The sequence below is a fragment of the Bombus affinis genome, chromosome 12, assembly GCF_024516045.1.
Source record: "Bombus affinis isolate iyBomAffi1 chromosome 12, iyBomAffi1.2, whole genome shotgun sequence".
NCBI lineage: Eukaryota > Metazoa > Arthropoda > Insecta > Hymenoptera > Apidae > Bombus > Bombus affinis.
In genome coordinates, this window is record NC_066355.1 from 10,609,100 (window position 1) to 10,625,398 (window position 16,299).

The 16,299-nt window shown below is 45.1% G+C and overlaps 1 protein-coding gene across 2 annotated transcripts in view; it reads right to left on the reverse strand.

The window, feature by feature from the left end:
• The window catches only part of LOC126922376 (uncharacterized), a 185,676-nt gene that overhangs the window by 161,107 nt on the left and 8,270 nt on the right, over positions 1-16,299 (reverse strand). For both annotated transcript variants that reach the window (XM_050734921.1, XM_050734920.1), the window contains exon 3: positions 15,014-15,067. In XM_050734921.1, the coding sequence (XP_050590878.1) occupies positions 15,014-15,067 (54 nt within the window). The remainder of the gene's footprint in view (positions 1-15,013; positions 15,068-16,299) is intronic.

The following is a 16,299-nucleotide window of genomic DNA, read 5'->3' on the forward strand; positions in this document are numbered from 1 at the left end:
AACGTACGGCTAATTTCGATGTAATTTACAGGAATGTTCTGCTTCGCCGTTCAGCACGCAGGAAGAGGATCGGGTCGAATAATGTTCGCGGATTTTAGTTAATTAAATACCTTGTTCGATGCCCGACCGCGTGTATAAAACATAAACGCCGTGCCCGTTTTATTATTCGCTCGTTTCGGTGGCCGTTTCGAATAATTTAAAAACAACGATTCTCGTTAATCCGTGGACTAAACGCAGAGGGATCCGCAGCTTCCACTTAGCCAGGCAATTGTAGAAAATAGAGAGCCGAGACGGAGATAATTAATTGAGTATCGAAGGATATAAAGTTTCGCGCAGCTACGTATATACAGAGTTTCTTAATAATAATAATTCTGCTGCCACTTTCGTCTCGAGCGAGAATCGAACACTGAAAGACTTTATCAGTAGCGTGATGAAAAGTATCTGTCGCATACAGATGCGAGATAATCACGTTAGGCGAAAGATCGTGTTTCCAAAGACCCGGATCATCGATACATGAAATTAGAAGTTATATTATTTTACCGGGAAAGCTCGTAAGAAAATTTCCTGTCGCTCTCGAAAAATAAAAATTCGTATTCCATTGAACCTTCGCTATTGCAATAACTGACCGTTCCCAGCGCAAAAGAAAATCGGAAGCAGTCGCGACCAGAACACCATCCGAAGACAGACGCTCGTTCGAAGCTCGATTCCCGGCTGTCTCTCCTTTCAAAGTCCAAACTTAGTCATGTTCATGACGATTTATATCGCGAGACGATAAATGGAATGATGAACGCGAACACGCACGATTATAACTGTCGAGGTAACGCCGACAGATGCCGATGAATCAGCGGAGGTAAAGGTCAGAGGAATATACGCGCACTTGAAAGGTCAAGGAAACGTGGTCGAACGTGCCATAAGTAAAAGAAAAAAAAAATCGGTACGTGATTTGAGAACTAATTAATCCACGGGCTTTCTCAACGTTGCTTCGTCTAAAAAGTGTTTGCTTTCCTTGCACGCTGCTTACGCAATCGTTCTTGTCCGAGCAACTCGTTAATTATATTGACCGACGTGTGCTGTTAAAACGATCGACGTGTAATCGAAATCGATCAGTCGTGTACTCGCGCGAGCTCGACATTCGGTTAGAACAACGTTTTCAAGGCAAGATACCGTGGATCAAGCAATCATGGAAACTTGTTCCACGCTCGCGTGTGGGTTTTCATGGATCGTGTTCTTCCACGATGAAAATGCTGGCCCACGCGTGTCATTCAACGCGCTCGATCAAATTATTTCTGTTTTATTAATGTCCTTGTGGTTGAACGCGTGGCGGTAAGTTTCAGCGGATGTTTTAATAGAACGCTTAATCTAAGCTCGGACAAACGTATTTGTATTATACGAAGAATCGTACGATACAATTAAAAATTGCCATGATTCTCATGCAAAAAGCGGAATAAACATTTTATCCGGATTGTTCCACTTCCTAGAAGAGAATCGTTAAAACGCTGTTTCATTGCTGTATCGATCAAGACGCGAGAATCTTTCATCTTCGACGAACTGAACCTGTCGACAACCACACGTTCGACTTTAATTATCAAAAACTAAAATCCCTCATTAGCTAACACGTTGTATATTTCCTATTCCAAACATAGTTAAAATGGCCCCTGGTCCATAACAAATTAATCTTAAACCTCCTAAAATCTGTCAAGGATATAACGAAAAATCCAACTATCCATGATTATTCACGCTTCCAATTGGAGTCGAGTGATTATGTTTCCTTCGGCTATCAAACAACTGCGTGCCAGTTGTCATATAAACGTGGTTATATAAAATCGACGCTTTACAAGCGATAATACTTTAGAAGGGAGGAAGCCACTGGACTCACGGAAGGCGTCTTCGGGAACGAAAAAGATCATCGACTAATTTATTATTCTCCCCGCTCGAACCTGTTAACGCTTTGGCCAATAAACGAGGGACCCTTAATTAACAGCGAATCGTTTATCGCGTTTCCAACGTGACATCCGACGTGTCTCTAGTTAATTTATATAGCTGCACGCCTAGAAGCTGAAAGATTTATGTCTAACAAATGAAAACGTTAACGGTTCCAATGAATTTTACACAGCGTGTTTGTTTCGCCCAGCCTTTACGTACTTTTCCGTTTTTTCTTGTCCAACCTTTTCGTATTATTTTTACAAAGTTTTACTCTTCTTTAATTTATTTTCCCTCTATCGTTCGTTTTATTTATCCTTTAACTTTTTCATTCTCGTTTCCGCTATGAAAGATTTGATGAGCACTAGCAGCACGGAAGATTTGTAATTAGCGTAATTCCTAAGAAACGAGCTACTCGTTACAGAAGTTACGAACTGGTGCGTCCAAATTCTTCCTCGGCAGTATAAATCTGTTTAATTCAGCCCCCCTCGCCCCTATAATTTAATACAATTTCGTCGAAGCGACAGGCGTATGAAATTGTAAGACGAAGGCTTATGTAAAGGAGAAAACATCGTAAATTCATCATCCGGACGTTAAGTGCGGACGTATCGCTGGAAGCCAGTAATAATTGAGAGAATTGGCGCCTGGAATGTCAAATGTTATTACAAGGGGGTGGCGTGATTCCTCGAATCCGATGGACATGGTCCACTAAAAAACCGGACCGCTCGATCGATGTTTCTCCAGCGTTTTAATAGTCAACGATCGCTATCGTTGACGGGATACAAGGCAGTGAAATACTAGAAACAGTCGTAAATTGGCTAAGCAGAGTAAAATCGAGTAGCGTCCGCAGAGACGACGTAATTGCGACGCCTTGCTACTGGTCAGTGGCGGGATGAAACTTGAAGACTCTCAGAACGATGTGCTAGAATGACGAATAACCGGACGACGAAGGAAATTCGCTATAATTAAGCGGGTTACGTCGAAATCGTATGTGAGAAGAATAGAACGAAGCGAGATGTCCTCTATCGAATTTGCATTTTGAAAATATTCAGAAAGACTCGTATCTGCAGAATAGAGCAACAATAATAAATAACGTTCTCCAAATGATCGTCCATCGTCGGTTTTATTTAACAGTCATCGTTTCTTTCCACTAAAACTCGCGTTTTTTTTTTCAGAAACTAGAGTATCGTAGGATTTAAAATTCACGAGATCGTAGGATCACGCCTCGAAACGACGATCAAAGACAGGAATCCATGGAAGAAAGAGTAGCAATGGTGAATCCCGAGGTTTCCCATCAGCTACCTCGACATCGCATCCGCGGCTCTTCCGAGCGTAAGAATAAGGGAAAGAAAGGCTGAAAAGAGCGCACAGAGTGAAAGAGGGAGCGGGGCACGCACGGCGCACAAAGTGCAATTTCACCATTTTTGCCTCGTAAAATCCGGCCAATGAACGACGTAAAAATGAATAACTGGAGGATCGTTCACCCGCGGAACGAACGCGTAGCGTCCCGCTTCGTGTACACGACGCCTCTTCCCCCTTGTAGTCTTCCATCTCGTCCTTCTTCATCTCGCTCCTCCTCTTCCTTCGTCTCAAGTCTCGCCCCAACCTTGCTCCGCGAAACGATTTTTATCTTCCGGGTAGAATAGATTATCTTTATTTACGAGCGATCCGTGGCGTGGGCAAATTGTTTGGGAACGGGAGGGCCGCTTATTTAGAAGCCGTAAACTATTCAATACGCCAACGAACCAGGATCCACCAACGTGCACACGCCAGTCCAAAACGAGTCAAAAAGGGTGAAATCGGGTTTTCGCTTCGCCATCTTATCGTAGCCCTGCACCAGATTCTCTCGCGATGCTGCCTCTTGTCCGTGCGATACCGCGATACAGGTCAAGGTGTAGCGAAGCGTTCGTTGCAATTAAAAAATTAAATCATCGAGACGCGCGATATCAACGAATTCCTCGAGGCTACACAGGACTACGTGGATTCGACGTAGACGAGCGATTTCTTTTCTCGGATACGAGACGAATCGCCAGACGTGTCACAATTCTACGGAATGTGCACACGCGATGCGTGTCAATAGCTTCGGATTACGCTAAGCTCAGGCTCGGCCCTGTAGTTCTGCACACGCGAATGGGTTAATACGGCCTCTGTTTCGAGGTCTAGGTCGCGAGAAACCGTAGTGTTTGCGAGATCCTTTCACCCCGCGTCATCCCTGGACAAGAAACACGGAAGCTCTTATCTGATACACCGGCCAGGCAATAAACTTTAATCGGAAAGGCTCGTTATCGGAGCGAATCCCGCGGCGATCGACTGGACGGGGAATTACGGGTCGAGGCCGATAAACGTTAGCCTCGTTCCTTGCGTTGAATAAGATGAAAGGTTGCTCGGGTGAAAAGCGTTTTCTGATGGATTTCTAATTTAGTCGGACGGGATGAATTGTTCGGCGTTTCGAGATGTTCCAGGTAGATGGTGTAGTTTCGCTTTTAAGTGGGGAGCGATTCGATCAGGGTTGCTACACTCGAGAAGCGAGAAGAGGGACCGTCGACGCCTCGGAGAAATAAAAGTTGGAAGGTTGAAAAGAAAGGAGAAGGAAATGACAGGTAAGTTTGGAAGGAAGTTTAGGATAAACGCGGACCAATTGAAACGGATTTCTAATTTTCTTCCCTCGCCCAAGATCTCGAATTTTGCACAAACATAATAACGTTTTACTATTACGCAACTTTTACGGATTATTTGATTGCTTCGCCCCTAACGGGTTAATCGAGGCGTTCGCTTTCAACGGAGGGTGTAATTTTAGCTTAATGGAAGTTACGTTTTCGTTTTCTTCATAGTGGGTGGTTACGAGCTATTAAAGATCCCCATCCAACATGTAGCAATAGGTAATCTTGAGCAGTTAATACAAATTCCTAAACGTTATAAAAACCTTGACGAATATTAGGAATTTAGATAGACACCGATGAAAACTCGATGTTCACTTGTTGTTCGCTTTTCCCAAAGATATAAAGAAAATTCCAAGTGTATTCGTGTTACACATCTTCAACCGTTCAGGACTTTTAGGCGAAAATTTTAATCCACTTACAGTTAGTAGAAAATTCGATTACGATCCTCTGTAACGTCAATTTCTCCCAAGACCACGATTCGTATGATTAAAGCTACGCAGGATATCCTCGATTCTGGTCGTTTAAAACCTGCAGCGATCAAATCCCAAGAAATGCTAAACTGCAGGAAAGAAGCGACGCGAGCAAAAAGAAGAGAATCGAATAATGCCCTGAAAAGATCTCTCACGATCGCTCAAGCTCCCATCAGGCAAAGGTCAACTCTCGACGAGTCAAGACGGAATGTTAATCAAGCTCGAATCAAGCGTTAGAAACGAAATACAATTAAGGAAACCAGATAGAGGCGGAACGCCATAAAATGCACGGGACGTGTGAAATGCTACATATCGACACGCTGGCGAAGCCTCATCGGTGATCGATAATGGCAGCGTTACGATGGAAGAGAAGGAAGAACAACAAGACGCGACCATAGAAGAAGACGAGGAAGACGACGAAGAAGAAGCAGAGGCAGAAAGTTCCACCAGAAGTGGAGAAGAGGTAGAAGAAAGAAGCAACGATGTAGGAAGAAGTAGGAGAAGAGAAACGATGAAGAGGAGCAACAAAAGGCTGCGCCTCGGGTGCCGGGCGGGGCTCAGATGTTTATCCCGGTCGACCTCTTCCCCTAGCTCTCTTCAGGCCCCTCTTCGTGGTCGCTGGCGTGCCCCCTTCACCTCCGCTTCTTGCGGAGAGAAGCGCGCCCTCGGCGATCCGGAGCTCTCGAGCGTTGCATCTCTACGTTATGCGTGCTCTTCTGCGCGAGGATGCACGGTCACAGTGGCGTCGCAACCGTCACTTTGTCGTCATGTCGTATTTATGGCTACATCGACCGACTGTACGAAGATCGACTGCTGTTGATTATCGTCAGCGAAATTTCAACCCTTGTGGATTTCTTACGTTATCGTACCCTCAGAACGACGCCATCGACTGCAACGTTTGTAAAGTGTCTGCATGATCTGTAACCAATGTTTCTCTATCGATTAAATAGTCAATCGAGAATTAATTGGTAAAGAGATGGACAGAGAACGACCGGCCTCGTGTCGTAACTGAAAAAGCGAAAGCTATGGACGAGAAGATATATTCGTCGATGGGAAGAGAATCGACCCAATGTCGAAATTGTCGAGAAAGAGATTCGACTCGCACTTCACGCGTTAGACAAAAAGCTTCTTACGCAAACTTCGATTATTCATCGTGCGAGCGAAACTGAAATCCGCTTGGAAGCACCGGGGGCAATCTCGATCGCGGCTAAACGTATTCGCGTGAATCGTCGCTGTACGTCGAAACAATCTTCCTCCTGCGATACTCTGGTCTGAAAGAAATTTCGCTACCTCACGACAAGAAGATAATTGCCGGCGCTGCTAGCCGCCTACCGATCCGATCACCGATCGATTATGCAAAAGAATGCGCCCGAGATAGCGCCCAGCCCAGGATGTCGATGCTACGCGAGGCGAGGCTGTTCACTTTGATAGCCATATTCGCTCATAATCGAGTCGACCGGAAAGGAAGCGAAGAGGGCGAGGTCGTCGGCTCGTGACGGGCCGCTGGACGCTCTCTGATAAAAGAAACTGAAAAGAAATAAAAGGAAAAAGGAAGGGGAGAGAGAGAGGGAGAGAGAGGGAAAAAACGCAACCTTAATCAGACACTTCGCATCGCCTCTATTCAGCTCCTGGCGAGCGGAGTGATCTAGCTCGCAGCAGGTTCTTCGGGACAAAAAATCGATGAATGAACCTTCGCCAGAGCGAACGTTTCGCGCTTCCTATAGTCTTGCTCCAAGTTTCTGACGTGGATCCCGCGAATTTTTTCCTCTGACTGACCACCTACGCGACTTGATATTTGGGTTCCGAGGTCTGGATAGCTTCCTCCGATTTGACACGGAATTTTTTGAGAAAATTGACTTTAGAGGTCGAGCTTCGAACGAGAAAGCGTGTGTTTGACAAGGTTTGTCGACGCTTGACTTTACACAATTGCCACGATCGAGGTTGATCGACGCAATATCGTTGCAAGAAGCGTGTAATTGACAGTGGATGAGTGGCTGAGTTTCTTATTGATGATGCGATGAACGACCTCTACTCTAAATAGAAATCACATGCGAGATCGATCATAGCGAACTCTGCTGTTCTAAACTCGACTCCTAATAAATCGTGACATCTACGGGATCACTCACTTTCTTCAACATCTTAAGAATCCAAAACTATAACAACGGATCTCTTTCTCTAAAACGATTCAAAAACTATGGCAAACTTCTTCAAACGTTTCTTCGTGGCGAATCAATTACGACGAGCCTCGCTCCACCATCCATCGAACCTTGGTTCTTCCTATTCTTCCAATCGTCCGCATCGACGATAATTAAAGCAGCAGAAAGCGAATGACAAAGGGCACGCCGTAGGAATCCATAAGAACAAAGGAGCGCTGGCTGCGCGAGGATCGTTAGCGGCGAGCACGTACACCGCTGATGACGCACTTCCGGCCGGTTGAACCCCCATGGTGGCCCCGTGATAATTCCGGGGGATCGAGAAACAGCTCCGAGGATCCATCCACCGTGACTCCGTGGCCCCGTGACGACCCCGTGGTGGATGTTTGCTCTTGTTGCGGTGCGCAACACCGGAGAGGCCGCCGCTCGGTAGGAGAAAGAGTGCGGAGGCGAACGAAACAAGATAAAGTGGAAGAGACGGAGGAGGAGGTGGCGGTGGTGGTGGAACAGGCGAAAGGAGAGCGAGGGGCAGTAACAAGAAAAACAGGAAGACCCGCGAGGGGAAAGGAGGTGGACGAGAAGGAGTGCTCGGATCCAACGCCTAGCCTCCGAAGGAGCCGAGTGCCAGCCCGATGGTAGCGGTTCGCTCATCATTGTAATTACTTCGCGAGGATGTACCAGTATATTGGATCATTATCGACCGCTCCATATCTACCACCTAGCCCATAAGTATAGACTTATGCTCCCGATGCCTCGTAACAGCTGAACCCCCCTTCGTGTATTCGCTTCTGCCAAACGCGCGTATATCTTCCACCTCTACGAGGGGAAGGGGCAAGAGATCTTCGAGTATATTGGCACACTTGTATGTAGCAGGAGAAAATAGCCGCTGCCACTTGCGATATAACTCGCTCCGTCGTTGTCGTACGAGATTATTGCCCCTGGAGACCGGATTGCGTAGGGTGTCTTCGGCTACGAGACAAGGGGCTATTAGAGGTGTGTCATTTCGAACGGGGTTTTTGGTTTCATTCTTTTTGGAATTAGCACGACGTTTCGAAGAAAGTTTGAAGATATTCGATATTCCGAATATCAACGGATCTCGTGTACTTCTTTCTCGCTCTCTTTGCCAATTACTTGCTGTCTTCTCGAGTTGTTTAATTCGTTGTAGAGATTATGTACTCGGTTACCTGTTCGGTTTACGACGAGCAGAATGTTTCATTCTAAACGGCAAAACGCTCTATGTGTCGGTGTAATCTCCCTCGTATGAAATAAATAATTTAAACAAGTTCCAAGAGCTTCGTTCGATCTCAGATTCAACGAAAGCTACGTTCGCGTCTACGATTATCGCAAGCGAGTAACTGCCACAAATCCTCGGAAAATAATAAAAGCTTCGTGCAGCATTGCACGCGAACGATCGCCAATTACTTTGTCGCGTCGTAAATCACGCGAAAAAAATTCCCATTCATGCAAATCGGTATCAGCGAGCACCGCGGGCCGAATATCATTCAGCTCGTCCCTCGAACGCCATTCGAGCGAGTTATTTCAAGTGGCAATGGTTATTACCCCACCCTATATATCGAAGGGAATATATACCTTGGCCGCAGCGATGGAGTCACGTATGTCGATGATACGGGAGCACGTGCACCGGTGTTGGTGTCCACACCGGCGAATCTCGATCTTGGCACGTACGAGCTAACGACTCGTTCGTACGAGTCTCTGATCAAATAACCGCGACCCGAACAACTTTCTCGGCGGATCTGCATCTCCCTGTCGAAAGGGCACGTTCGAGGAACGTATCGAGAGAAGAAGAAGAAGAAGAAGAAGAAGAAGCAGGAGGAGAAGGAGGAGGAGGAGGAGGAGGAAAAAGGATCACGGAAGCGCGTATCCAACGACGATGGATATTAGACGAGTAATTGGAATATGAGTTTTAGATCGTTACTGGAATTCGATTTAGATTGAAGATTAAACGTAGATTAATCTAAGGGTTCAATGGAAGATTGGTACACGCCTGTTTCTTTTCCTTTTTTTTTCAGGAACTAAATGAGTAGAGAAAACGATATATACCATTCGAATTTGTCTGGAAGACTTGATTATAAATTTCTCAGTTTTTAGGGATACACAACGGTGATGTGCTTTAACGAGAATAGGAATGAAATTAATTTTTCGTTATAAACCAATCGGATAAAACATTTAAAGCATTTAGAAAGTCGTAGAATAGACAGCACTAATATTCTAGTTGTTAATGCAGACTCACTCGCAAAGTTCACTCTGGATATTACGCGTCTAATATCGAGCTGGAAATTGTTCTACGTTATAGAAACTGTCCCTTGGAATGCCGTAGAAATTCGATCGCGAGCTTGTCAACCCGGTCGACGTGACCGCGCGAAAAGAAATATCGCTTCCGCTCGAACGATAATCATCGATACATCTCGATACATCTCGAAGGATACGCACGTCTTCTTTGTCCGCGAGATCTATCGTATCTCGCTTCTTTCTGTCGCACGAATCTTCGATTTTTGACCACCGACACGCTCGAGATACGATGTCTCTTCTAAGCTTCTCAACCGTATCGAATATCAACCGCTTTCCGATACGTGGCGAAATAATTAAAAAAGAAAAAGAACGTTCAACACGCGTTCTCTTACTTCGTGTTACTCGCAACGTTCAAATCCATCTCATCTTCCAAACTCGGATCAAATCCGACTCAAAACTTGTAAAAAGCAAGCATCGCCTAAGGTGCGAAGTTCGAACGTATAGCGTGAAACGTTCGATCGAAATCGATCATCGGATCTGTTGAGCAACAGTAGATAAGCGAACCGAGCCGTTAACTCGGAGCAGCGAGGTTCAGGACACCGAAGCCAGGATCGATCCAGGACGTGCAACGGGAGCAGTCGAGGCAACGGGAGCGTATCGAGAGATGCTTTGTCGATAATCCTTCAGGGTAGGTCGGCGTGCATCGTGCTCGGCCCTATCGAGCCGATGCACAAGTCCAAGCGAGGCAAGTTGCTCGTTCGCTCGGGATCAGAAGCAACAACGGCAGCATCGGCATCGGCATCAGAAGAAGAAGAAGAAGAAGAAGAAGTAGCAGAAGAAGAAGAAGAAGAAGAAGAAGAAGTAGCAGAAGAAGAAGAGGAGAAGGAAGGACAGGAGCAGGAGAAGAAGGAAAAGAGGATAAGAAGGAGGTGGAGAGAAGAGAAGTTATCGGGTCTCTTTCTCCATCCTTTCTTTAACCTCTGGCTCGCTTCTTCGGCCGCCTCCGACCTACGTGTAGATGCTCAGGTGTAAAACCGTTGATTGCCACGCCAGTATTTTCTCTTTGCACGGCACGATGGTAGTAGCGGTGGGCGTGCCGGCCACGACCGAAGGGAGACGGCCAAGGCCTCCTCTCATCGTGCTACCGCGATTATGTTTATTATACTTTGGCACACGCGTGTGCGTACGTGCGAGTACTTACATCTGGCCTCGCCTTTCCGCCGTATAGCGAGCATCATCGCTCCGGACGTGACGCCGGGACGCGGCGTTATTCGCGCCAACTGCCTCTTACGCGAGAGAGCTTCCCATTCGAGTTCGCCCGAGCCAAGAAGCTCGTTTCCAGAAGCCTCCCGATACTCGACGGTTAATTTGGGAGACCGTGGTTAAGGTACGACCGGCGGTAAATTAAAATTTTGATGGAGTTCGCGCGACGATCGGCCGCTTTAAAATTGGGAACGGGAAGTTGGTGGGTAACCACTTTGCCTTGGAATTTGGTCGGCGACTCGGTGATGAGCCATGCGCGCTTATTTAATTTTGCGATACTTAGCCGAGAATAATCTTTGATGAAGTAATACGTGTACCTTGCTCTTAGTAGGAACATAGTGGAGGTAGAAATTAAAATAAACTGCCGCGATTATTTGAAATAATTCCTCGAATTCTATCGACGACGTAAAAATGCTAAAATGTCAGTCTTTTAAACGCGCGATTTCTTCTTTGAACGGTGAAGTAACGCGAATAAATCATCTGCTTTGAAAATTTTATCGGTATACTTCGTCAAAGCTTATCTTCGATAAAACGATAAAACACTTCGTCTAATATCGATATGGAATCAATGACGAAATTCTTAAACTCTTGCACACAGCCGTGCTCCACCTTCTCGATTACGATACTATCGCGTAGGCTCGTTACAAAAGAAGCTGATCGAATCGATATTCCCGCGAAGGAACGGCAAGCGCATCATTATCAATGACGCTCGTGTCACGAGCACGCACGTATCAGGTTCGAGACTGAGCGGCGAGGATGAGGCTGGCTTAGAATTCCATCGAGGTGGAGCCTTGACATTTCGTGGCCTGGAATCGACCGGCATAATTGATCGGCCTCTGGCGGCTCCCATTCGACGAACGACCATGCTATTCCATTGCGTCTGGTACGGTTACGACGAACTCTGCGTACGACCTCGCCGACCGGTAGAACGCGGCCACGTTGACTTTGTGAACTGGATTCCACCGACTCTGGTGGGGATCCGCTATTCCTCCACTTTTAAATATCTTCGCACTTTTACCGTGTTCGCTGCTATATCGTAGAAAACGAAGAGTATACGTTCTCCATCTTCTGCTAGAAAGCAGTGTTTAAATTCCGTACACTGTCGACCGATTCTAAATATTGTCAAAATTGTCTTTCCTGTATCATTAATTTTTGGTGTACCAAAGATATCAAAGTATTGCTTCCCAATAGCTTTCCAGAAACATTCGTCGATTTATCAAGTATTTTTAACAAACGCTATTCTTATGGAATATATTAATCGATCAAAGGACAAAGGACTTGCTCGAGTAGCTTGCTCCGGTCTCTCTATTTTACTAACCACGAACGACCCTTTTCCCGCAACTATTCCCATTGACCGCAAACTACGCAAACACAAGGCAACGACCAATTTCATTCGCATCCTCTGTAGCGATTATCTGCGCGGAACCGCCTATTCGATCATTGAACCGCGAACGCCGCCACCGTTCTATGCAACGACTTCCAATAAATCGGCTGTGCGCACCCAACCGCCACTTTCATAAATTACACCGTCTCCGGCATCGATGTTCCGTGACGCCAAAAAGTTACAGCCATCGGCGGGACTATCGATAACTTGGCTCTGGTACCAGGCGACACCGGACGTTCTCTTCTATGGACTTTCCATAAATCGGACACCGAGGAACTCGCCGATAAATCTGGATGCAACTATGCCCTCGAGGAACCATTTACGACGAAGAAAATAAAAAAAGGGAGAAAACGAAGAATCAAAAGGAGAAAAGAAAAAAATCTACCACGACCAACATACTGTCTACGAGGACGTTCTCCCTAGCATACCTGTCATTATCGCGAACGGTCGTTGCAATTCGTTCTGGTTAAACGTGGACGTTCGACCGGTGGCGAATGGTGGCCGACTACGGCAAACAAACGCTACACTGGCGCAATTTCGCGTCGTTAACGACGTCGAGGCGTCGAGGCGAGGGACGCGCGTGTGTGAACGCGCCAATAACGCCGCTCAGGGCGTACTAAAAATTTTATAGCGTCGCGCGTACGTCAGCGTGAACAGGGTGGAGGATGAACAGGAGGAAAGAGCGCGGAAAGGAAGGCGAGTAAGAAGCGAACGGTGGCGATACCCTGTTTAACAAAGTAATGACTACAATTATTCTGCTTTACATCTGCCTCGCGGAGCCACGGCTACGATCCGACGTACCTTCGAACGAAGACGGTGCAATTTACCGCGGATAATCGTCGATCAAGAAGAGTTACAACTGCCGGGGATTGTGTCAGCTACTCGGTTACATTGAAACGATGCTTCTTTTTTCACTTTGCACGATCGCTGTCCGGAGAACGCATAAACCGATGGTTTATCGCTCAATCTCTGTCCTCTTCGGACTTTCTAGCAGATAAGGAGAGAAATTTGAACGGTTCAGAGCTTCGAACATCCGACTCGATAGAAAATAATGTACAAGTTCGATCGTAGCATGGGCCAAGTTTCAAGAGATTCGAAAAATCGTACAGCTATTAAATCCACGCGCTAATCTATCGCGCTAATTTACCTCGTCAAACGACTCTCGCTAAATTAAAACATCCAAAACTGCGTCGAACGAGATGCGAAACTTTTTCCAACACGAAATTCGTCATTCGCAGGAGCAAGCAAGCGAGGAGTCCTCGCGTGCAGTGGGGACATATCGTCTTCCTCGTGAGATAACAAAGCATTCCAACCCTCGACCGGCGCAGGTCCCGGGCGTATAGGAAAAGTTGCTCGCGTGGTTCGTGTCGTGGCTCGTTCAATTTACATAAACACGTACTCATTGATTGCTGGACCAGATTACCGGCCGTTATTACTTCTACGACCGGTTAACTGCGACATAGGACCACGAATAATCGCTAGACCCTAATCGTTTCGTTACGCATCGACCACGACCACGTCCTCAAGATCGATATACCGTGGTCCAACGAAATATCTGATCCGTTTTATTTCGGATACGTGTCTCCGTTACGCGCGATCGACTCCAGAAACAGCGTGTTTCGCTGTTTCAAAGTGATTCTTTGATCGTGACGATGCTGCCACCTTGGAAACGTGCCTTGTTCTGCGGTGATGTAGTTTTTTGCGACTCGTGGCCCGATGATTTTGGTGTAGGGAGAATCGGAATGGCGATAGACAGAGAGGCAGGTGTGGAAGACAGTGTAGGTTGATTGTAGGTTCACCTAATTTCGGCTGATTGCAGATGGTTGTGCAAATTAATAGCTTCGAAGAAGACGATGATTTCGAAACTTTTTCCTTCGATATTGGCACTATTATTTTAATAACTGCGATGCTAATAAAATCAAAAGGAAATTGAAACTGTGGTTTCTAAAAAAATCCTTGTAACGCGATACTCTGTGTCGGATTTTATAACGAAAAAAAAGATTAACGAGAAAATTAAAGGGAATTAATATTGGAGGAAAAGAAAAACCTTTGAATCGGAGCGAACTCGAAACAAATTGATATAAAATTTATTTTTAGAAAAAATAAAGCAATTTCCGATTTGCATACGATGGAAAAAGGGAATGACACGCGAAATAAAACGAATTAACTTTTGCCTTGCAAATGGAGGAACAAAAATATTTAATATATAGCTTTACCATCGCGAACTTCTCGGATATATCTACGTATTTTATTTGCAAAATCATCGACGGTCTACTAACAAACAACGCTTAACCTTCCATTATAACATCCTGTCATTATAAACGGCATTTTATGTTCGCTTGATATTTCCAATTTTAGCAAAACCATCCTCACGCTCATTTACCTTCATCATTTTCGTTATTCGACGAGATTTCGCATAAATTCCACTTCTTATGACCAATTGTAAAAAGATCATTGCACAGTTGATTATCCGTAATCACGGAAAGCAGTCTTAGAAAAATATATAAGAAACTATATGTTGCTAATAAGAAGCACGGAATTGCTCAAAAACTGATCATCGTATCGTTAAGACAATTTAACCAATAATATCGCCATAGTTAAATATCTAAATTAACAGGTTAATAATTTAATGCGAGTTGGTAAGTTAAACGGCAAAGATGGTAAATTAAACGATGAACGAATATCGTTTCGTGGTTCAACGAACGCGAGTAAAGTACCGATATTGCAAACAGGCATAGTCAAATTAACAGGTTAATTCTAAAGCCAGCGACGATTGAAACATAAAACTTGTTTCGTTGTCGATGTAAAAATTTCCAACGATCCTAATTCAATAGCCATGGACGGTAAATCGATAAATCAGAAAGCAAAAAAATGATAGACAGAAAGGCGAACAAAAGTTGTTTGATAGCTCACCAAATTGGCACGCGAATGAAGCACCGGCATCAGGAAATCCATTCTTCTCCGAACCTGGAACAAAAACGAAAGATAGATCGTCAGATGGAGGAATCGATAGCGGGTTAAACGCAGACGGATAAACGGCAGAATCGAACAAATGCAGATGCAAGGCACCACCCACGGCGTAACCCTTTCCCTCGACTGTCATTAAAGAGACCGCCCTAGATGTCGGTTCCAAGGACTCGCATGAGCTCAATGGAGAGATTTTAATCAAATCGATCGTGGAGATTCGATCGAGATTCGTGGGATCTACGTTTCATTGTTCAACAATGTCGAGCGTATGGTAACGTGAATGTGTATGGTAACGTGAATGTATGTTAATGGTTGGTATTGTGCGGATGTTGTGCTGTTGCATCGAATGGCTGGGGATTATAATGCTTTTTAATTATACATATATCGAATGATGTTGTAACATCGTGAGGTTCGTTACGGGAACCGATCCTATGGTAAAAGTTAGATTTTTATCGAGATAAGTAGGAACAATCCTGTTTGAAAAGAGAAAGCTTGGAAAACAGAGGTTAATTATCATAATGGTGATAGGTTAAAGGGATAACAGAAATCATCGTATTGCTAAATGGCACTTGTAACAGATTTTGTACGGAGATTAATAGACGGAGAATATTAATATTTATGTCAATCCCACAACGCAAATGTTGTGTAATTTTTTTCAATACGGACGATTTTCTACGAATTTGTATCTTTACTATTCGATATTACACGTTTTATCTATTTTCCGATTTAGATCTTGACAATTTCTAAAAGAGAGAAAAAAGAACGACACTTGTAAGAAAGCTGAACAGGAACCTTTACCAGGCGTGCACTTGCTAAACGGAAGATCGAAATCAAAGAAGCCTTGGGCCGCACTGCCGGACGAGCTGAAGCACGCTAGAGGGGGTAGCAATTCCAATCACTCGGGGATGGAACGCGTATCGATTAGATCGATCGACGAATACCACGTGCTCCGCGACTGCAACTGTAGGTGGTAGTCGGGTGCACCACCCACGAAGTAGCTACTTAGCATGCACGACCAGCTAGAAGGTAGCTACCTACCTATCTGACAAGGTTAACTAATACAACTTCCCTGGTCGAGCAGATACTCTTTTGATTGCAGGCGCGTTGATGAATCGATAGAAGAAATGCGATTTCTAACGATCAATAGCGACAGAAAGATATTTTTCGTTACGGAATATGTTACGCAAGAAACAGAGAAGAAAACGGAGATCCGCAAAAATCCGAAGATTCGA